At 46.4% G+C, this 22,896-nt stretch overlaps 1 protein-coding gene and 1 long non-coding RNA gene across 3 annotated transcripts in view; one reads left to right on the top strand and one right to left on the bottom strand.

Annotated features, from left to right (window-relative positions):
* Window positions 1-556: 556 nt before the first annotated feature.
* On the top strand, window positions 557-4,719 carry GSX2 (GS homeobox 2). 2 transcript variants are annotated; one of them, XM_035112103.3, is made up of 2 exons: window positions 557-1,043; window positions 4,014-4,719. In XM_035112103.3, exons 1-2 carry the CDS (start codon window positions 557-559, stop codon window positions 4,349-4,351), a joined length of 825 nt encoding a protein of 274 aa, XP_034967994.3. In that variant the 3' UTR covers window positions 4,352-4,719. The 2 variants fall into 2 exon arrangements, with proteins under 2 accessions (XP_034967994.3, XP_088515453.1); XM_088659327.1 differs by having other exon boundaries at window positions 557-1,049; window positions 4,017-4,719.
* LOC148687301 (uncharacterized) overlaps window positions 4,118-22,896 on the bottom strand; it is a 58,985-nt gene continuing 40,206 nt past the window's right edge. Inside the window, exon 2 of the long non-coding RNA XR_015947399.1 lies at window positions 4,118-4,421. This is a non-coding gene — a long non-coding RNA (uncharacterized LOC148687301). The remainder of the gene's footprint in view (window positions 4,422-22,896) is intronic.

The raw sequence follows: 22,896 nt of genomic DNA, 5'->3' as shown, positions 1-22,896 counted from the left end.
AGCACTTGCTGTTTTTGCCTGCCGACTGAATCTCGTGATGGAGGAGGACGAAGAATAATAACCGACAGCTCTGGAGTCCCTATGAAATGAACGAAACGCAAACGCGCTTCTTGCCAAGCAACCTCCCCTCCTTTCTCTGCCTTCTCCCCCCCCCAGGCGGTGGAAGGTTGGGGGGGGGGGAGCTTCTCCCCTGAAAGGGCTCCCAAATAGGAAGCCCGAGGAGCCTCAGATGCGCGTCGATTTCGAGGCATCACGTGTTAAATAGTTGCTATAAATCCCCACACCCGCAGTAGAGAGGGCGGAGGAGAGATCCAGGGGAGGTCTAGAGAGAAGGAAAGGGGGGTTGGTTGATGGTGTTTTTTTTTTAAAGACCAGCCCTCTCCAGAGCCCCCCTTTGTTCCGCTCTCAGACTTAAGCACCTTCCGGGCTCGCCCAGGGGCTTTTGCAGAGGCGACTCGGCCCCAGGAGGACCGGCTCCGCAGAGCGCACGGAGAGAGCGCACAGAGCGAGAGAGCGCCACCGGGAGTCACTGCCAGCCCGCCAGCCAGCCTCAACCATGTCTCGCTCGTTCTATGTGGATTCGCTCATTATCAAGGACCCGGCTCGGCCGGCTCCCTCGTTGCCGGATCACCACCACCCGCCACCCGGGCAGGACTTCCTCATCCCGCTGGGCGTGCCGTCGCCGCTGGTCATGTCGGTGGCGGGCGGGCCGGCGTGCCCATCGCGCAAAAGCGGCGCTTTCTGCGTGTGCCCGCTGTGTGTCACCTCGCACCTGCACGCCTCTTCACGGGCGGGCGCGGCAGGAGGAGCCGGAGGAGGAGGAGGAGCGGGCGCCGCTGCCGCCATCCCACAGTATTGCCCCCGCCTGAGCCATGCCCAGCAGCAGCCAGCCCCGCAGCAGCAGCAGCAGCAGCAAGCCGGCTCGGTGGCCTCCGCGGCGGCGGCGGCAGTGGCGGCAGCTCACGCCCTGGGCCACCCACCTGTCTGCGCAGCAGCCGCCTACAGCATGAGTGACCCCCGGCGATTCCACTGCCTCGGCATGGGTAGGAGTTTCCTCCGCCACGTCCCGCCTTTGGGGGACTGGGAGGTGGTGGGATCCAGGGGGCTGCGGGGAGGAGGTGGTTGAAATGAAAGCTGGGACAGGTCCAGTAACAGGTCTGCTCTCCAGGTAAAGCGGAGTCCAAAACAGGTCCTTCTGCAGCCCTTCGTTTCCGGAGTGGCTCCGGATCCTGTTCGCAAAGAGTTAAGCGGGGAGAGGAGACCCCTCTGGGGGTCGCACCTGTGTGAGCCCCCAACCTGAAGGAGTCGTTCTGTAATCAGTTCAGCCGGTAGAGCATGAGATCTTTGCTCTCAAGGTAGTAGGTTCGAGCCCCACGTTGGGCAAAAGATTTCTGCATTGCAGGGGGTTGGAGTAGACCACCCTCGGGGTCCCTTCCAACTCTACAATTCTATGATTCTCTGGAGTCTTTCCGTTTGCTCCGATGGGGTTGTGCCATAAACCAGCTCCACCACCGTCCTCCGTCCTGTCACTTGCCTACTCCGACAGGGGACATTTGATTCTGGCCTCCGCCAGTGTTGGCAGCTCACGCGTTTCCAGGAGTGAACCCCACTGACTTCCCAAAGGATCCTCAAATCCTTCCAAGGCAACCCTCGCCCCCCAGGACTCCCAAGGAGAGCTAGGACCTCCTAAAACGCCCCTCTGACTTCGTGGGGATCAGCCCATCATCAAAAGCGCTAGGCTCTTAAACTCACTCAACCTCTTCCCCTCCGGGGGACCTTCAGTGGGAAAATTCAGAAGCTAAGCAGTGCGAGGTCTGGCGCGTTAGTTTAACGGGCTTCTTTTTTCCATCTTTCCTAGACGCGAAGGTGAGAAGTTGTTAGAGTGAGATCTGGATAGGTCATGTTGTGAGGCGGCGGTGCGGGGGGGGGGGCACTAAAATATTTCCGCACCCTATAGACTGCAGTCCTCCGTTTCCTCCTGGCCAGATTTGACGTGAGTGGGATTATCTCGCAGAAACCAATTTGGGGATTGGTATTCCACTTAATTGAGGATAAGTGGTCAGAAAGATGCGAAGATGGAGCTGCATGGCTCCCAGAGAACAGGTGCAGAGGCCAGGCTAGCTCCGACTCAGAGCAACCCGAAGAGAGCCAGATGCGTGTCTTTGATTCTGAATGGAGCAGAGAGTGTTTGTCACAGGCTGAACGAGAATCAAGCTACGGGGTGCGTCTCTTCTTCTGAGAACAGCGACAAACCCCAAGCCATTCTCTCGCGAGTAGTCTCTCGCGAGTAGTAGGCTTGACGATCCCAGTCTGAGCCTACGCCTTCAGACCGGATCAACGTTAAATTCAGTAAAATGTGCTTTCTTCGGAGCAATAGGCCTGACGAGTTGCACATTCAGTCTTAGAATGGAAAGTTTTCTCAGAGGCACGGATGTGAAGGATGGATCTGACCCACGTTGCGATCCTTAGCAACCTCAACCAATCAAGGCTTGCAGCCAGTCAATGAAAAGAGCCAATAGCTCGAGGAAGATCCTATTCTGATCTTAGCTGTGCACCAGAGTTCAACAAGACTGCTCTGAGAATCTCAGTCTACGCTTGCAATCCAGGATCAGGACACAGGGTTACTTTGAGTAGAATTTAGGTGCATGCAGCTCATTGGACCTGGCTTCTGAAATCCGCATAGATGATCCGGATCAATGCAGGCATAAACTGGAACCTCTGATCGGCTCCTTTTAACTGGAGTTAATAATAGAATGAAGAGTTTGAAGGTATCCTTCTGCGCGCGCCTTTCCTTCGAGCAGACACTTTGACTTTGCTTCTCGAGTGCTTGTCAACGGTGTAAAAAAAATAAACTGTAAAAGGTCTGCTGCCAATAAGGGCATAAAAGAGTTCTTCCCTCTCGGATAAAACGAAGCAAACTGTAACCCCTGATTTCCAACTAGCGAGACTTGAAAAGAAGTACAGTAGATTGTTCTCTCTGAAAGCTTCGAGTTCTCAGAGGAAGTCTAAACAGTTGAATGCAGGAGCTATGGGCAATGCAGCAATTTGATTTTCATTTACTACTTACCACTGAGTAACTACTACTTTCAGAAGAAGAAGAAATTAGGATGATAGGAGGATTTCCACTAGTCCAGAGGCGTGGCTTGCAGGCAGCCTTAACCCCTGACACTTCCTTTGAGTAAAATAACATGTGATATCGGTCAACCGGAGTTTCAGTTTCACCTGGCAAAGGTGGAGAGGAAAGGCTGCATTGGCTTCCACCTGGTTTAGCTGCTTGGGCAGAAATAAATTGTCACACACACACACACACACACACACACACACACACACACACACAGTTCTAGAACTCTGAGGCTTCCAGCAGAATGGATGGACTGACGTTCCATCATCACAGGGTCATTCTGCACACGTGCCTGATAAATTTGTGGAATTTGCTGCCACGTGGTTAATACGGATTGAAAAGGGGGGTGAGGCTGAGTCATGGAAGATAGCTCTTCATGGCTGCCTATGCCACTTCAAGGATCAGAGTCTCTGTGGAACAAAAATGTGTGTGTGTGTGGGGGGGGGGTTGTCCTCATGCACTGCTGCAGTTTACATGCTTCCCATAGTCAAGTGTGGAAAATCGGGTGCTGGTCTTGATGGTCTTTTGGTATGATCCAGAGGGGCTCTTACAGTATTATGTTCTGATGTTTCCTGTTTTGGGGGATCAAACTAGTCACTAGTCACTGTTCGGTGCCCCAGCGCTTCTAATTAAAGACCTCGTGTTTCATTTTCCTAAAAGGAGTGACTCCAAATTCTCAGGGGATTGCTGGGGGAGCCAACCTACTTGTGGCAATTCAAGGCCAAGGGAACCTCTGTGTTGCACTTGGTTCTTTATTCCAGGACTCAGCCCGGGTTTTGAAAACATATTCCAGGGCTCAGGCCCAGCATTTAAGCCTTTCTTTTCTGTCGGTTGCTAACTGGGTCTTTTTTTGTGTGTGCTCTCCAACTTCTCCCCACCCCCCTCCCTGCAGGAGGCTCGGATGCCAGCCAGTTGCAAAACGGCAAGCGGATGCGCACGGCCTTCACCAGCACGCAGCTTTTGGAGCTGGAGAGGGAGTTCTCGTCCAACATGTACCTGTCCCGGCTGCGTAGGATCGAGATCGCCACGTACCTCAACCTGTCCGAAAAGCAGGTGAAGATCTGGTTCCAGAACCGGAGGGTGAAGCACAAGAAGGAAGGCAAAGGCACCCAGAGGAATCCGCACGGCGGCTGCAGCTGCACCAGCAACCCGGGACGTTACTCCAGGTCCGAGGACGAAGAGTCGCTCTCGCCGGCCTCGGCTAACGAAGACAAGGTCTCCCCTTTATGAAAAGGCTCCCCTTGGACTTCTTGACGGGCGATCGCAGGCAAAGGAAGCCAAGTTGAGCCAACGGGGCCTTCTGCAAAGAACAACAGATTCCTAAGGGCTCTGTCCACGGGCCTAGTGCTAGATTTTGTTGAATGTAAATGAACGTTCAGTTGAAACGGTACAGTATTTATAATGTAACACAAACAGCTGCAAGGCTGTTCCCAGCCCTCCACTCCGAGTTAACACACAGTTCTGCCTTCCCCTTTTAAGGGGGTGGGAGAGGAGAATCTCCTTTTCTCTTTCTTCCTTTCCCAAAATATCCGTTCCTTCTTCCTTCTAGGGTTTGTGGGGGAAAGTTTAGAAACTGGAATTGGAAAAAAAAAAACTGTCTGAGACTCTCTCTATTTCTTTTTTTTTTTGGGTACAGATCTTTAAATGAAATTGAAAATAATAATAATAATCCGAATTAGAGTTGTTCGGTGCTCTCCTTTGTATGTGAATAGTTTTATATTAAATTTATATTTATATTTATTTAAATAAAGGAGTTCAGACAAGAAGTGCAGTGGCTTTCACTTTTTAAAGGAATTTCCCCTCCCCTCCACCCTCTCTCTTGCCAGCATTGAACCTGAAGCTCTTTGTTGCTATATAGGGATGATGAATTGTTTCTGGAGAGCGAGAAAGGGACCATTCAAGCCATCTTAGTCTGTCGCAGCAAAAGCAAGGAAGAGTCTTGCGCCAGCTTAAAGAGTATCCTTTGCATTATGGCACAAGCTCCTGTGGGTTAACTTCATCAGGTGTGCAAAGCATTGGCTCAAGTGTGGAAGCTAGATACAAAATGTTGTGTATGTAAGTGAGGGTTGTGAACAGTGTTAGAAGGAGATGCAAAATGCCAGGAAAATGCCATATAGTATTTCTAAACTCATGGTACATGCCTTCCTAATCAGAGTCCCTCTCCAGGATTGGGGGTGGGCAGTGTATGTGCTTCTGAAGAGGAAAATGTATCCTTTTCACTTTCCTCCCACTCAATTCCTTCCTGTATAATGTGGGAAGGATTTATTATTATTATTAAAAAACCTCCAAGAAGTGCAATTTTACTTCTCTAATTCTGAGATTATTACTACATTCTCACACACTTGATTTTATGTGCTGTGGGGAAGCTCAGAAAACACAGATCTGCAGGGGGGAGGGTTGCTTTAAAGGACTGGTGTTTCCCTTTGCTCTTGATGGAGAATGAAGCAAGCAGCCTTGCCAAAGTTTTTCTTCAGTTTGCATGAAGCAGCTTGAGGAAAGATAGCCAACCAAACAAGCTGTCTCATCTAGCCCCTTTCCCTGTGTCCATTAAGGTGAGTTAAGGGATACATTGGAAAGAGACAACCTACATAAGATTTTCTCTGTTTCTATGTGCTTGAAATCTAGAGTTGTGCAGCAGGCACAGGCAGTACCATATAGGGGAACTATTATTGCCCCCCATTATACATTTTGCAGTATTCTACTTAGAATTCAAGCTTTCTACACAGCCTAGTGATCTTGGTATTTGAAAAGAATTGAACTTCATCTTCTCTTTTCTACATCCCCTACCTTCACCACTACTTCCAGGCTATGTCCAGGATAAGCAGGTCAATTCCCTCTCCTGAAACTCTGTTTCCTTTTTCTCATCATTGCATTGCTCACCTGCTCTTCCCCATTCTGAAGGTCCTGGAAGCTCACAGTTCCTGGCTAGAACATTGTGTTTCAAATTCCTTTCCTTTTCAAATTACAAACTACTGGGTGGTAGTCAACCAAGCGTTACTCCGAGTAGACTCATTGAAATTAACAGTATGTCAGTCATCTGGGTTTACTCTGAGTAGGGACTAGCACCGAATACAATTCTAACATATTATGGCCACTTACTTACAGAATCCACCAGCTACATAGAAAGCTATGGCTTTATTTAGGGTTTTGCTCCCAGACTGATAAGGATGGAACCACTCAGGTTTGGTATTGGGGTGGGGACCTGCAACAATACATTGCAGCAGATCCCCTGTCCTTAACAATAATGTTCCTAGTTACAGGTAGGTAGCCGTGTTGGTCTGAGTCGAAGCAAAATAAAAAAATTCCTTCAGTAGCACCTTAAAGACCAACTAAGTTTTTATTTTGGTATGAGCTTTCGTGTGCATGCACATGAAAGCTCATACCCAAATAAAAACTTAGTTGGTCTTTAAGGTGTTACTGAAGGAATTTTTAAAATAATGTTCCTGTTCAGGACTCCAACCAGTCTGGAACATAAGCTTTGAAACCAATGGTGTTTGGAACTCATGGGGAAGAAGGAAAGCCTCACAAGGAAGGCAGAGAAGAAAGGTCATTTGTTTCCTTTCCACCACCTTTGTGAGACTTTGTCATACAACAATACAGGACACAGGTTGCATTCCCTGCCCCAACCACCCTAATCTCCACCTTCCTTCTAGGCTGTTGGAAGCTTAAGCAGACCAATTCTGCCTCCCCCCACCACCTTTCCAGCTGACATTGTGTAGAATTATAAGCATTTTCAAATGCGCTGTAAATGAGAGCATCATCAAAAATCAAGTTGCTTAAATTCCTCCTCAGGATGACAACCCAACCCCCAATCAAAATCCAATACTTGGTTCCAGTAGAACATACCTTGTGAATAACATGAGGTCATGTTGCATTATTACTAAAGCTATCCAATCTATCTCATTTCCTTTTTCTTTTGTACTCTCTTACGAATTCTGACCAAACTGAATGGGTTGAGAAGGAGGAGCACTAAAGTGCTTCCTACACAATGGCATTAAAGGGTTTCATCAATGCCCATGGGTTTGGGATGAAAACTGTCTCTGCGTGAAACTGTACTGGCTCGCACTGCTGAGACATTAGGTTCCTTGCTTTTAGCCCCTTCTAACCAGGCTCGCAGCTGACCCAAGTCAATGAAAGAGGCCTCACCTCCTCACAACATCTCATTCCCTACATTCTATCTATCACCAGGGACGCTACTTGATAAGACCTCAGTGTCTCACCAGATCTGCTTCTGAAGCTTTAGTCAAAGATTGGGATAGGATACTAGCCAACCAGTTTTTGTGATTTACCAGTTTTAGCAGCACACAAATGCTGATGGCATAGACACCAGTCCCCTCCCTCCTCCGCCTATATTTTGCCTTTGGGCTGCCAATCCAAAAGCCACTTGGAATTCCACAGAAAGCCAGGCTTTTGTTAGGGAGACAGAACCTCAGATTTGTATTGATTTGTATTCATTTTTACTTATGGGGGGGAGCTGCCCCCTGGCCCCCCGGCTATGCCCATAGTGGGGTCACAGGAAGGAAACAAGGTTGAAAGAGGGCTATGGTCAGAAAAAGGTGTGAGCATGTTCAGGGAGGCAGGAGAGGATATATTGTTTAGTTATCTCCTTCCCAACTTGTGTTAACAAGTTCTACAATTTCGCAGAGTAATATTCCCTTTTTAAAAACTTTCACAGCTGATAACATCTTTGCCAGGCTTGCATAAGCCTCTAAAATAAGTTTCCTGGTAAATCCCCTTTATTCCCTCTTTTAAAAATAGACACAACACAGTATTATATAAAAGCATAAAATAGTTTACTCGCGCACATTCTGTTCACAGATGGATCCCAGAAGGCAGACTTAGTTACAAAATATATACACCTGGAATCTATCCCATAAAGAGATAGTTCCTTTGTCCAGCCAAGAGAGCACCTCAGGCTAAGGAGATGTTGCTTCTTTGAGGAATGGAGTCAGAGAGAGAGATGGCTGCCTCCCCTGTGCTGTTTTGTTACCTGCGCAGGTGAGGTCATGCCCACCTCTGGTCACATGTAGAGGAAGTTTGTCCCAGCCCAGGAGGAAATAGGAAGTTCTGACTGGCTGATCCAGACATCCCCTTTTTATGTCCACTCTAGGAATGTTGTATTTGACTGCTCTGTGTTTTACACCCCACAAAATGTTGGAAAACACTGATTTAACTTGTGCTGACCTTCCCTCATGTGTTAGACTGATACTCTTAGAGGTGTTCCTTCTTCTTTCATCTGTACCATGGGAGAAAACACATATTTGTGTGCTTCTCCTGCTGAGAACAAAGAGCAAGCATGGCTCTTTGTATCTCCACCTTAGGTAGATAGGTCTTTCCTATCAAGTATGCATACCCTTAAATAAACTTAGCTTTCTTATTTGCCAAACTCAGAGTCTCATACCCAGGGTAAAGTGTGCTCCTCCATCAGGGATCCATTATTCAGTTCAGCTTGTGTGTGTGTGTGTGTTTTGACACCAAAGATGTATAAGAACTATTTTTTTGAAGTTTCGAAACAAAAATACAACTAAAGAGGTCATTCTTTGAGGTTACCTTTGATGTAAACACCTCTCTTGTGAAGATAATTTATTCTGGTACAAAATCTTTGTACCTCACCCCTTCTGCACTTGAATACCCTCAAGTTTAAAGACAATAGAATTTGCTTGGAAGTAAATGAGATTATAATTCTGGTTCCCCCCTCCCCCTCCAAAAAGCTATTGGATTTGATGACCCATAGTTTTATATTCAAATAACAATTGGCACTAGACAGCCACAACCAAACACTTTTCAGCCCCCACATTTTTTTAAAATGGAAGACATTTAAGAACTTAATTAACTCCCACTTTGGCATCAGTAGGACTTGGAAGTATCCATTTGGCTTGCTCATGAGGATCTTACTCATAGGGTTTCCACAGGCAGTTTATATTATGAACTGCACATGAAAACAAGCCAGTAATAGAAGACAGTTTTGAAGTTCAAGCTGAATGTAATTACGAGTTGCAAAATGCCTGGTCAAAAGATAGGAATGAAGATCTGCATATGGTAAACTTTGCTGCAAGCATTTCTACTCAGGCTTAGGAGGAAGTAGGTCTCATTCAACTCAGTGGGCTTGACTCCAGAGTAAATACAGTTAGGAAGACTGGGCTGGAAAAGCCCAATCCACTAAAACTCAAAAGATGGTGTCTCAATACCTTCATTCCACAGATTCTAGCCAATTTTCTGACTTCACTGGGAATAAACGGGTTTAAATCCAAGTATGTTAACTGGTTTGGGATTGATCTGAAATGAAACATTTTTACATTGGTCAGAGTTTGCCCATATATTTTGGATTATTATTATTTTTTTAAAGAGGAGCTTGCTCGACTAAACAAATATAGGCTATTTTATTTGTAGATCTTCAAAAATCACTAGGACAGAGCGAAACGTGATTTCAATGGGTAATATTTACTGTACTGCCAGATTTTATGTACATTTCTCAGAAACAAGCCTGTTTGAGTTAAAGTTGTGTTACCTTGAAGTAAAGATACACACAGGATTGCATCCTTAAACCCTACAATCACCATTGAAATAACTGAGGGCGCAGAGCTGTCCTAACCACGGTTACTTGGAAATGACTCCCCAAGCCATGTATTTTGGAATGCAGCCATAAAAAGTGCTTAACCATTTGCCATGGCAATTTTATGAGTTTGTCCTCATACTAAAAATAACCTCCTTGGGTGTCCAGCTGCCAAAAGACTGGATATGCATAATATGAAAGAGGTTCCAGGAGCCGTTAAGGCACCCCTTAAGGTTATCTCTGTGTTATTTAACCTGACTGCAAGAATATATCCCAAATGCATTTCAAAGAGGAGCAGCAAATAAATATCTAAATAGGCACCCCATTCCCCCCACACTTCCCCATGTGGAACATAACTAGTTCCAGATTAATTAAGGAGTGACAATTTCAATCTGCTGTGAGGCCGCAGTTGGCACTGCCCAAGGCTGAGAGTGGGGAGCTTGCCAGGCTTTGCTTTTTATTGTCCGCCTTCTTCTCTGAAGAACAGACAAAGATGGATAGAGGGACCCTGAAAAACAGGAGGCGTATTTCAAGCAGCCCAATAAAGGAGGCCTGTCAGTTCAAGACAAGAACCAGAGGGCTTTGATGACTTTGTATTGAGCATCACCGTTTCCAATAAGGGACTCCCGACTCCCTTGAGACTGGAGCTGAAAGGAAATTTAAGGGGATGACACTTCAAGTGAAGCTACTTTAGCCAGGGCACTCCAGGGCGAAAATCCGCTTAAGGGAAAAGAAAGATACTGGATGGATGACTTGACCTGGGGTGTGCATGTGCTATTTTGTTTTGCTTGCCAAAGTCAAACAAAATGTAGGGATTCAGAATTGCAGAAGAGTGGGATGCAAACTCTTAAGCCACAAATGACTGTAGGGACTGCTCTGGAGAAAATGGAGCAAAGCTATCTGGGATCAGTTAGGAAGGAATCCTTAATTCCTCATTTGAGGAGAATAATTTGGCTGAGTGGAGCACATGTTTGAAAGGGGTCTTAATGAAGGTTTAGGGGTACTATTGATGCTTGGATTCCCCCGAATTCTCATTTGTTTCTGACTCTTGGTACCTCTGCGTCAGAAATGACTGCGTGCGAGAAGAAGAAGAAGAAGAAGAAGAAGAAGAAGAAGAAGAAGAAGAAGAAGAAGAAGAAGAAGAAGGGGCTTAGGGACGAATGGATGGATGCCAGGCTGAGTGTAGCTGAGAGAGCACGTGTGAATGTGAGGGAAACACAGTCGTGCCTTCGTGCCCGTGCGAGTGGATGCGTGGGAACTGGGAGAGTGAGGGTGCAGCTGTGTGACAGGAAGCCTGTGCTTGGCAGTGAGGGGGAGACGCTTGTGAGAAAGAAAGAAAGAAAGAAAGAAAGAAAGAAAGAAAGAAAGAAAGAAAGAAAGAAAGAAAGAAGGTTAATGTGAGAATGGGGCAAGGGGACGTAGGCGAGAGTCGGTCAGAATGGTGCGAATAAATAGGTACCGTGTTTCCCCTTTTTTAATACGTAGTCAAAAAGTAAGCCAGGGCAACAATTTTAAGCATTTGAGAAATATAAGACATACCCTGAAAATAAGACATACCCCCATGCCTGCCAACTGGGGGCCTGGAACCAGGAGGTAAAATGGCGTTTAAAAACGCCGTTTGAAGTGATTTCAGCTTGCCTCCCCGCCGCCTGGAACCGGCTGCTGCAGCGCGCAGCAGCGCCGGGCGGAGCGCCCAGCAACACGGACGGAGCGCTCAGCAGCACCAGGAGGAGCGTCCCACCGTGCCAGGCGGCGGGGTGGCAGGCCTCCTTGGCATGGCGAGGAAGAGACGAGGCCGCTGGCTCGGGCGCTCCTGAGTCCTGACCCCAGCCGCTTCTACGCGGCAGCAGCAAAAGAGACGTGCGGCCACATGGAGAGGCGAGCGCCCGAGCGGGAGACGCGCTCTCTGCAAAGCTCTGCACTCACTTCATCCGCCCGACGGGAAAGCGAAGTGGGGAAGAGAAAAAGAGAAAAAACCGAAGCGGCTCTTTTTCTCTTCCCCACTTCGCTTTCCCGTCGGGTGGATGAAGTGAGTGCAGAGCTTTGCAGAGAGCGCGTCTCCCGCTCAGGCGCTCGCCTCTCCATGTGGCCGAGCGGGAGACGCGATCTCTGCAAAGCTCTGCACTCACTTCATCCGCCCGACGGGAAAGCGAAGTGGGGAAGAGAAAAAGAGCCGCTTCGGTTTTTTCTCTTTTTCTCTTCCCCACTTCGCTTTCCCGTCGGGCGGATGAAGTGAGTGCAGAGCTTTGCAGAGAGCGCGTCTCCCGCTCAGGCGCTCGCCTCTCCATGTGGCCGAGCGGGAGACGCGATCTCTGCAAAGCTCTGCACTCACTTCATCCGCCCGACGGGAAAGCGAAGTGGGGAAGAGAAAAAGAGCCGCTTCGGTTTTTTCTCTTTTTCTCTTCCCCACTTCGCTTTCCCGTCGGGCGGATGAAGTGAGTGCAGAGCTTTGCAGAGAGCGCGTCTCCCGCTCAGGCGCTCGCCTCTCCATGTGGCCGAGCGGGAGACGCGATCTCTGCAAAGCTCTGCACTCACTTCATCCGCCCGACGGGAAAGTGAAGTGGGGAAGAGAAAAAGAGCCGCTTCGGTTTTTTCTCTTTTTCTCTTCCCCACTTCGCTTTCCCGTCGGGCGGATGAAGTGAGTGCAGAGCTTTGCAGAGATCGCGTCTCCCGCTCGGGCGCTAGCCTCTCCATGTGGCCGCATGGCTCTTTTGCTGCTGCCGCGTAGAAGCGGCTGGGGTCAGGACTCAGGAGCGCCCGAGCCAGCGGCCTCGTCTCTTCCTCGCCATGCCAAGGTGGCCTGCCACCCCGCCGCCTGGCACGGTGGGACGCTCCTCCTGGTGCTGCTGAGCGCTCTGTCCGTGTTGCTGGGCGCTCCCCCCGGGCGCTGCTGGGCGCTCCGCGCTGCAGCAGCCGGTTCTGGGCGACAGGCTAAAATCACTTCAAATGGCATTTTTAAATGCCATTTTCCCTTCTCAGGGCTGACTTCGCTGGGCGCGCGCTACACCTGAACCAGGAACAGCTGATTTCAGCGCTACAGCTGATCTGTATCTGCATGTGCCAGAAAGTGTCATGTGTGATTGCACAGAGCACCAAGCCTTAAGACATCCCCTGAAAATAAGACACCGTGGTTTTTTTTGAGGAAAAAAAGTTATAAGACGGTGTCTTAAAAAGGGGGAAACACGGTATCTGTGGCAGAGGAAAACAGGGGAAATGCGCGTGGAAATGAATGGTCCTCTGCGCGCGTGAGAGAGTTGTGTGACAGAAAATCTGTATTAGGGTGTGTGAGGAAAAAGAAGAGCCAACAAGAAAGCACTGGGGCGAGAGGGACGGGGTTGCTGAAGTAAATGAGGGCTAGGCAGGCGCAGCCATTTGGAGTTTGGGGTTTTCTGCCCAAGCTCTTTTCCTAAGGGCTCCTCTGAGCGAGGAGGCGCTGACTGGCCACCTCGCCACCACCGACGCGTGGTCAGTCCTGAGGGCCAAACGGACCCGAGGGGCGAAAGTGAGGGTTTGGGATGGAAGCCGAGGGGAGCCGGCGAGGAGATTAGCGCTCGCTTAATTTAACGCGGGGTTGTTGATGTTTTTTCTTCTGCTCCGATTTTCGCCACCTTCCGAGGCAGGTGAAAGCGGAGCCCTCATGCGGGCTCATTCACGGCCGGGAATCAATGGCTCTTTTTTCAACTCCCACGTCCACTCACACAATATGTCACCGGGGGGAAAAGGCAGGCCATGAATATGTTGTTTTGAATCTCAATCTTTCTCTCTCCACCCCCCCCCCACAAACACACCGAATAGTCATATTCTTAATGGAGTTACATCCAGGAGAGGAGGCTATATCGAAATGAAATCAGATGAACCATGACAGGAGGGTGGATTCAAAGCACCAAAAAAAAAAGAGAAACGGGGAGATTATTAGATCCCACCCCCCCCCCCCCGAGACAGAGACTCGAGAAAGGAGAGGTGGAGCTCGCTAATTAATGATTAGATAAACATTATAATTAACAGCAATTATCAAGCAAAACCGGAGGACTTACTCCCCAGTAAACGTGACTACTATGACTGGGCTGCGAGGCAAGGAGCATCTCGCTTGGAGCCAGTCCTTGCCCTAATACAGGGTTTCGGTTTTATTAAAGCACTGAAGTAGTGGCTTCCTTGAATCATCATCATCATCATCATCCCTACATTGCAGGGGGTTGGACTAGATTACTCATGGGGGTCCCTTCCATAGACTTTACAGTTCTGTGTTTCTGTGATCATCATCATTTTTGAAAACCCTCCTGGCCACAAGGAATCCAAGGCATAAAAGGCGTAGAATTGTAAGAGTTGGAAGGGTTCCAAGGGTCATCTAGTCCAACTCTCTGCAATGCAGGAATCTTTTGCCCAAGGTGGGACTCGAACCCATGACGCTGAGATCATGAGTCTCATGCTGGACCGACTGATTCATTCATTCATTCATTGCATTTATATCCCACCTTTTCCCCAAAGAGCTCAAGGTGGCATATACAATACATCGTTCTCCCTGTCCTCGTTTAATCCGCACGACAACTCTGCGGGGTAGGTTAGGGCTGAGAGATTTGTGACTGGCCCAAGGTCACCCAGTGAGTTTCATGGCTGAGTCTCCCAGGCATAGCTGCCAAGCTCTCCCTTTTTTTAAGGGAAATTCCCTTATGCTGAATAGGCTTCCTCGCGAGAAAAGGGAAAACTTGGCAGCTATGCTCCCAGGTCCTAAGCCAGCACTCAAAAGCAAGTTGTTGGTTTTTATGTTTGTTTAAAACACAACAGCAACAACAACATCAACAAGGGAGTCTTAATAAAATGGGATTTAATATGATAGAAGAGGAATTAAGTCGTTGATGGTAATTTAAAAAAAAAAATAAGTATTGCAAGGAACCAGAAAGCGTGTGACATCGTGTTTAATCCAAGGGCGAGAAGAGACTCTAGGGGTGGGGGTGGGGTGCTACCTGGGTCTGGCAGGCGAAGAGGTGACCCATGCAAATGAGCTCGTGCTAGCCGAGAAAGAAATACACTCCAAATCTCCCAAAAGCTGTGTTATGAAAAATGTACCCCAAAATGCGTTGCCTTTTAAGAAGGACAGACGCGGGTCGGAAGCTCCAAAATTTGCACTAAGTTCAGCTCCGCCGGGAAAATGACAGAGACCACACGATGCTGTCAGGAAAAACAAACTGATCCCTTTATTGCAGAATGCAAAGCTACAGCTGTAGGGTCCCTGCCTCTGGAAAGAAGGAAGGAACCCCGGGAAATGGTGAAGTCCCCCTATATACCCTCCTGTTCATGCATGGAAATCTCTGGACTAGGAGGGAGGGGGAGACAAGGGCGACGGGTGGGAGATCGGATTAGCTGGGTGCGGAGATGACTTCTCCTTTCAGATGGAGAGATGTCAATCTCTCTTCTCCTGTCGTTGATGGTGCTCCCTGTTGTTTGGCAGGAAGGGCAATCAGTCGAGATGGGTGCAGAGGTGGGGCAGTTCCTGGCGATTTCCATGGGGTGGAAGTCCGCCCGGCAGTGTTTTCCTCCAGGCCATGGAAGGGTGGGCTACGTTGAGGATGGCAATTTATTTGAATAAAGTTGTTCCAGCTAATCCCTCTATTGTCCGTGTGTCCTTGAATGGGTATAGGGTGGTAGTAGGGCAAGGTTCAGGTGGGTTGGGATCATACAGGGTTCATACAGAAAATATACCTGGAAAACATACCTAATGCAGGGATTTCTAATTAAAAGGTAGCAGTCCTGACATATACAGTTCTAAGATATAAAACAGCAATTCTAATACAGAGGCAGCGGATAGAGATTTCATGGTAAGAGAACATATAATAGGCTGTATTATTAACTTGAGTAGAAAAGTTTAACTTTGGATTTGGGCGGTTTCCCCCCCCCCCTTCTTCTGGAAACATTGTTTTGTTCTGGGCGGAGGGGAGGTGGAGAGGGGAAATGTGTGAGTTTATGCTAACTGTTGTGCATATGCAGATCCTTAAGCCTTCCTTCAGGCAGGGTCGCGTCCTAGCTGGAGGGGTGGGGAGACAGGGAAGATGGCATTGAACAGGATTCTGGGTATTGCAGCTGTCAAATTCTGTCACCCCTCTCTGTTCATTAATAATGGTGTCCTGCAAACCCCCCTCCCCAATATGATTTTATAACAATTTTATAACAGCCCCCTCTCTGAGGCAATATTGTTGTTTAACAACCAATCATTGCCTCACATAATCGACAGTGACGTATTCTCCATTTCCCAGGTGGTACATTGGCACAACCTAGGGGTATGTGGTGGCGGCTCAAAGGGGGGCTTGGGAGAAGCATTTTATAAGAAATGGTATATGCCTTACATTTACCGGAAGGTCCACCAATGACTGAAAAATGCAGTTTCCTTGGAGTTTGCCTTTTGTGTGTTCTCAGGTGTAAAAGTTAGCTTTCTGGTCCCACACCTCCATCATGGCACAGCAGCAACAATCCCTGGTGAATCCCCTTAGGGCTTTCATATCGACCATGTCACCTGGCACTCACCATAGCTGCCACAGGTTTGGGCATGTCATGAGAGAGATGCCTTTGCCTTGGGCTTTCTATGGGATTTTTTTATTATAGGCTCTGGTCTTGCACTGTAGTAGGGAGTTGCTCAGTTACTCTTAAAGGGAGAAAGCTACTTGCACCTTGGATACACTTGCCCAATTAGAACTGACCCAATTATAATTTATACAGCCCCATAAAAACCATTCTGAAAAGGGCACATGTCCAAATTGGTCAATTTAATTCTATAAGGAATCATTCCAGGTAAATCAAGGCATATACACCTTCTTGTATCTGCTGGTTTCATGAATCCTGAAACTGCTTCTTGGTAAAAAGAAGGCTGGCACACTACAAAGTGCCAGGTGAGATAAGGAAATGTGGTCATAAATTGATCTAAATCTCAATAATGGACTATGCAATAGCCTGATCTTTTAGAAAACATGAGTCCTCCATTGGGCGTATAAGGAATAATACCACCATACAATAACTTACTATACATTAAACATGAAAACAATTACACACAAAAATGCCCCCCCTTGTGGAAATAACATATACTTGTCAGGCATAGGTCAACGTTTCTGCATAATATCACGTAACATAAAACATAATTATATATCAGTTGCATATCTTGAGGCCAACTCTTAACAGGGCACAGAGTCCTGAAGTCAAAAGAGAGCATATGTCCTTGCAATTCACTTCCCCCCCTTTGTCAGCCCATATCCTTTTGGAATGAGATAGTTGTGGCCAGTTTGAAAACTCTGGTGTCTGTTGTTGCAGGTAAAAGTCTTGTGGTCCGGAGGATTTGGGTTCAAGGTTTTTTCCATCATTGCGTCTGTAGTAACATCTGTAGAAGGAGTATGCTGTAAGGGGCAGGGTTTGGGGTACTTAAGGGCACAGTTAGAAGAAGGAAAGGGCAAAAGCCAAAGGGAAGAAGAGGGAAAAAGGGGGTGGAAATATCTCCTGGAGTTTTTTTGGGAAGCTGCAAACAATAAAATCTTGATGCATTAAGTATTTTATTCATCACATTTCTATATAATTACTACTGTTATTAGCTGCTAAGTCTGTTTTCCTTTACCTAGGGGTTTATTATTATTATTATTATTATTATTATTATTATTATTATTATTATTATTGTTAGAATGACTTAGATGTTACATTCACATGTACAGAAATAAAAAGTAGAAATGCAAAATAATGCAAAAATAAGAACAAAATAATATTTAGATTACCACTCAAACAACATTTTTTTCAGATGGACTTGACACAAAAATCTCAGATTAAAAAAAAGAATTATTATCAAATAATATGAAGACATTATAAAGACCATACAGGTTAATATTGGACTGTAACCTAAAGATTTGAAGGTGAATGGTAAAATAATGGGAAAAAAACCTTAAAAGTCATCATGTGCTATCTGAGAAAAGAGAACTCTATGGGGAAAAACACAGATGGTACCTGAATAAACATCAGTCTAATAATGAGCATCTCAAATGAAAATAAAGAGTAGCAATCTAAAGTTGTACAAGTATGGTTAGATTAATTTCATAGACATAATGGAAAAACTGATTTAATAAATGAAAGCAGATTATTTGCAACCTAAAGAGAAGCATCAAAGTAAAGGAAATATATAAAACTATAGCGGGAAGTAAACTAATACAGCAGGGATTTAAGCTCGTTTTGCAGACTGTAAGGAAAGAAATTACTGTTTGTATCTCTTCACTACCCCCCCCCCTTTTTTTTTTGCTGTGGGAGAAAGGAAAAAATAAACACTTGTTACTGGGGTTTAGTCTTCTTAAAGGTTCACATATCCTTTAGAAATGTTCTTCCTGGGAAAGCTGTGAGAATAATTTTTGCATGTTAGGTTGGAACTTTGCAAGGGGGGAGGTTATGCAGGAGTTAATGCTTGGGGTGAAATGCAAATGCGAGATAAGTATCTGAAGGTGCTTCCTGAATACCCATTGGAAAGGGGGAGCAGACCCTTGGTTTGCATAGTCTGGAGTTTTTTCTAAGCCCTTGACTAAAATCACAATCAGTATCCTGTTGAAAGGGGAAACAAACAACAACAAAAAGTACTCAAGCGATGAAAGTACTCAAGCGATGAACTCAAAGTGGGAGTGCTGAGATATTTACCTCTGGAAAGAATTTTGCATATTAGATTTGGAATGATGGTCCAACACTTGACCCTTTTGTTTTCTCAAGTGACCCCCTGGAGTCAAAGACACATAAGGAAATTTAAACAAATTTTCCCCTGCATGGCACAGGCCCTTCAGCATTTGGTTGCTGTTTTTGTTTTGTTTTGTTTTTAACCTCCTTTTTCTCTCTATTTTTTCTCTTCAAGCTGGCATAGCCTCTGTGCATGTACAAAGTTCATGATTCAGAAATCCATTGTACCATTTGAAAGTGTTGCTGGTGTTGGCTAAATTACCATTTGAATAGAGGAAGGGAAGGGTGAATAGGTTAGATTTTACACAGAAACCCAACAATTTACACTTCCACCAAACCAGCAACAAAAAGTGGTCAAATTAAATTATTTTTGGTCAGTTTAAATCCATTTCTATAGCTTTTGTGTCCTGAGATATTTCTGACACCTCTTACTTCCTGTTCCTTGCTGCTTAGGAAGCAGGCTTATAAATCTTAAACTTTAAATATATAAAACTTCAACATCCAGACAACCCAATATTTTCACAGACAACCCAACCCAATATTTTCACAAGAAAGCTGCAAGAAAAGTTTGGTCAAATTAAACTCCTTAATGAAGTCATGGCACTAATTAGCCATGTTTACTGTACTATATAAACATCTCATACCCCAGGCAAAAGAAATCTAGATTTGCCCCCTTTATCTACAGGGTTTTTGGGGTGCAGACTTTTATTCAAAATATTTCACAAATGTGGATTATTATTATTAGTGTGCTTTCCCTCTAGTCATTAGCGGAACAATGACCCGCCCCCTTATGTACGGGTAAATGACCAGTCAGAATTCATAAATTGCAAATGTTTGGTTTTTTTTTAAATAACTTCAGCCATGGGCAGACTAAAATTCCCTGCCCCCTCATATATGGGAAAATGGCTACAGGGTCACAATTCATAAGATATTTTCTGCCATTTATTTACAAGGGAAAATGGTCAAGACTTTCATATGTGCTTAAACTTTAAACCTTAATAGACAAAATGGTAAAAACTTATATAATCACTCCTTAAAAACCAACGACACTCTTGTTCTAACTCTGAAAACCAATAATCTTTCCTTGCCAGAAAGCAGAGCTGGGCTGAATTTCAACCCATCACCACATCAGACACATTGCCTTTCACATAGCTCTAAAATGGAAGTTAGAAGGGACCCTGAGGTCATTTAGTCTAACCCTCTAAGATGCAGGATTCAGAAGATTTGACTGAAAATACCAACCCTATACAGAACCCTTTAGCAGATGAGTTTTTTCCTTAAGAGACTGATATCAGGAGCCCAACAAGAACCCTTCTGTCCAACACAATCAAAGTTAAAACTAGACTCAGATAGACAATTCCTGGCTATGGAAGCTCTACTTTTGACAAACAAATCGCCTTTATAGGAATAGCTGTTCAATTTTCCTTTAGTCAATATTCCTCTAGTCACTTGGAGGAAGACTCCCCTTTGTAGCCTCTCTCAATAACAACATTTGCACACCTCATTCTCATATTTATCATGTTTAAGATTGATTGGTTCAACATTGTTTCTTTATACTAGAAATTTAAAACAAGTTGGCAGTTTTAACTATGCACACTTAAGAAGGCAGTCTATGGATGTTGTGGCCAATTTATACACAACCCCATAACATTTCTAAACATTGAGTACATCTCTTATCCACTTATAGCTGGAGTTTATGAAGTGAACATTTTCAAGTTTCGAAATATTTTCAAAGCATTGAGCAAGCATTTTCAAAGTTACAACTCTTTATTTTCCTTCATCCTGCCCCTCTTTTTACTTTTGGAGAGGAAAAAATGGCCTTCTACAGCCTCTTTAAAATAAACCTTTACACACTACGTCCACTCTTTTTAATATTTGCCATGTTTTTTTGGGTTGATCAAGCCCTTACATAAAAATTATTTAAGCAAGCTTGCATTTTGTTTTGGTTTTTTTCTTTTGTTTTTTTAGACCCTGAAACATTTCTTAAATACAATTGGAGGCGTCTATCAGAGTTCAGACGGGAAGTAAGCTCTCCTTGGGCTTATTTCTCCCCTGAAGCCTGCAGAGTTGTCTCTTTGGACAGGGGTGCACCCATTTTTGCCCTGGTCAGTCTCCGAAGGGGCACTTGCGCAAGTTCTAGCCCTGGGCAGTCTCCGACGGGGCTTTGGGGTCTCTCGGGGTTCTGGGGACTCCTGGGGAACCTGGGGCACGTCTAAGGAAAGTGGACAGACTCCGATAGGAAAGTGGACCGACTCCGATAGGAAAGTGGGTTTGGGAAGGTTTGCTAAAGGGCTCTCTAAGGGAAAATGGGGTTTGGAAAGTCTCCTTAGGAAAACGTTCTAGGAAAGTGGACACACTCCGAGGAGGACTCCTTATTCCCACCCACAATTTAATAGTGCCACAGCAATCTCCCTGCCTCTTGCTCTCTAGACTCAGGTCCTACTGAACGCTTGCCTACGCAATGCCAGATCGGACCTGAGGAATGCAAAGTAGGAAAAGGGAACGGGCGCACTTGCAATCTCTGGTCATGGGTCATACCTAACAAAAGGTCGCCATGGCAGAGGGGCGTCTTCACCCGGGATAGCTAAGCGAGAGAAGGAAGAGTTGCCAAGGCTCGCTATCTGGGCAAAACTCCGACGGACAACAAGCCTTGGGGAGGGAAAGGGCAGCCGCAAAACCTTCCAGCCTGGGCAGACTCCGACGGGCTTTGGGTTTTTTGGCTATGGAAAACAGGAAAGAGTTGATTGCTGTGACAATTCCCACCCCGAAAAGCCAATTTCCCTATTGATACTCACGTCGCAGCGCGCTGCCTTCTTTTCCTGAAGCTTGATCACCTCGCGACAACAGGAGAAGAAAATCTTGCCAAATCAGCCCCCACGGCCGTCTGGATCCTGTTTGTTTTCCCTGTGTGGTCCCGCTAAGGATCCCAGTTAGGCCAGAGCTCCAGGGACAGTCGGGGAAGGGGATCCCCCCTGCAAATGGCTGGGTGCGCTTGGGCTCCCCAACCACGGCGCCCCAAGAGTACGGCTAAACGGAGTCTCCTGGCTGGCTCGCCATATTGTTATGAAAAATGTACCCCAAAATGCGTTGCCTTTTAAGAAGGACAGACGCGGGTCGGAAGCTCCAAAATTTGCACTAAGTTCAGCTCCGCCGGGAAAATGACAGAGACCACACGATGCTGTCAGGAAAAACAAACTGATCCCTTTATTGCAGAATGCAAAGCTACAGCTGTAGGGTCCCTGCCTCTGGAAAGAAGGAAGGAACCCCGGGAAATGGTGAAGTCCCCCTATATACCCTCCTGTTCATGCATGGAAATCTCTGGACTAGGAGGGAGGGGGAGACAAGGGCGACGGGTGGGAGATCGGATTAGCTGGGTGCGGAGATGACTTCTCCTTTCAGATGGAGAGATGTCAATCTCTCTTCTCCTGTCGTTGATGGTGCTCCCTGTTGTTTGGCAGGAAGGGCAATCAGTCGAGATGGGTGCAGAGGTGGGGCAGTTCCTGGCGATTTCCATGGGGTGGAAGTCCGCCCGGCAGTGTTTTCCTCCAGGCCATGGAAGGGTGGGCTACGTTGAGGATGGCAATTTATTTGAATAAAGTTGTTCCAGCTAATCCCTCTATTGTCCGTGTGTCCTTGAATGGGTATAGGGTGGTAGTAGGGCAAGGTTCAGGTGGGTTGGGATCATACAGGGTTCATACAGAAAATATACCTGGAAAACATACCTAATGCAGGGATTTCTAATTAAAAGGTAGCAGTCCTGACATATACAGTTCTAAGATATAAAACAGCAATTCTAATACAGAGGCAGCGGATAGAGATTTCATGGTAAGAGAACATATAATAGGCTGTATTATTAACTTGAGTAGAAAAGTTTAACTTTGGATTTGGGCGGTTTCCCCCCCCCCCTTCTTCTGGAAACATTGTTTTGTTCTGGGCGGAGGGGAGGTGGAGAGGGGAAATGTGTGAGTTTATGCTAACTGTTGTGCATATGCAGATCCTTAAGCCTTCCTTCAGGCAGGGTCGCGTCCTAGCTGGAGGGGTGGGGAGACAGGGAAGATGGCATTGAACAGGATTCTGGGTATTGCAGCTGTCAAATTCTGTCACCCCTCTCTGTTCATTAATAATGGTGTCCTGCAAACCCCCCTCCCCAATATGATTTTATAACAATTTTATAACAGCTGTTTCTTTTTTCTCCCCCTTCCCCTTCGCAGCGTTTCCCCCCCTATAGAAAAGGGAGGTATTCTGCATGACAAAACACAATTAAGCTTGCTATTCAGGAGTTTTGCAGCTGGTAGCCCATTGGGAAAGTGGGAGGAAACGCGAATATATTAATTGTTGTGTGCAAAAAGTTTCTCTTTTTTGTTTTTGGAGGAGGAGGGGGGGAACGCTCCGACTCTTTGGAGCCCTGCCCCCTGAACAATGTCGCCTCTTCCCACGTTAAAAGGCACGCTTGTCACGGATCAAGGACCTTTCGGAGTGAACCCTGCGACCTTTTTTGCTACAAAGGCTAAACTCAGGAGGGGAGGGAGAAAAGGGCACACGT

This window comes from Zootoca vivipara, chromosome Z1, assembly GCF_965207765.1.
Source record: "Zootoca vivipara chromosome Z1, rZooViv2.hap1.1, whole genome shotgun sequence".
In the NCBI taxonomy this organism is placed as follows: Eukaryota; Metazoa; Chordata; class Lepidosauria; order Squamata; family Lacertidae; genus Zootoca; species Zootoca vivipara.
Note: the sequence above shows the minus strand (reverse complement) of the source record. Positions and strands in the feature narration are given on the sequence as shown.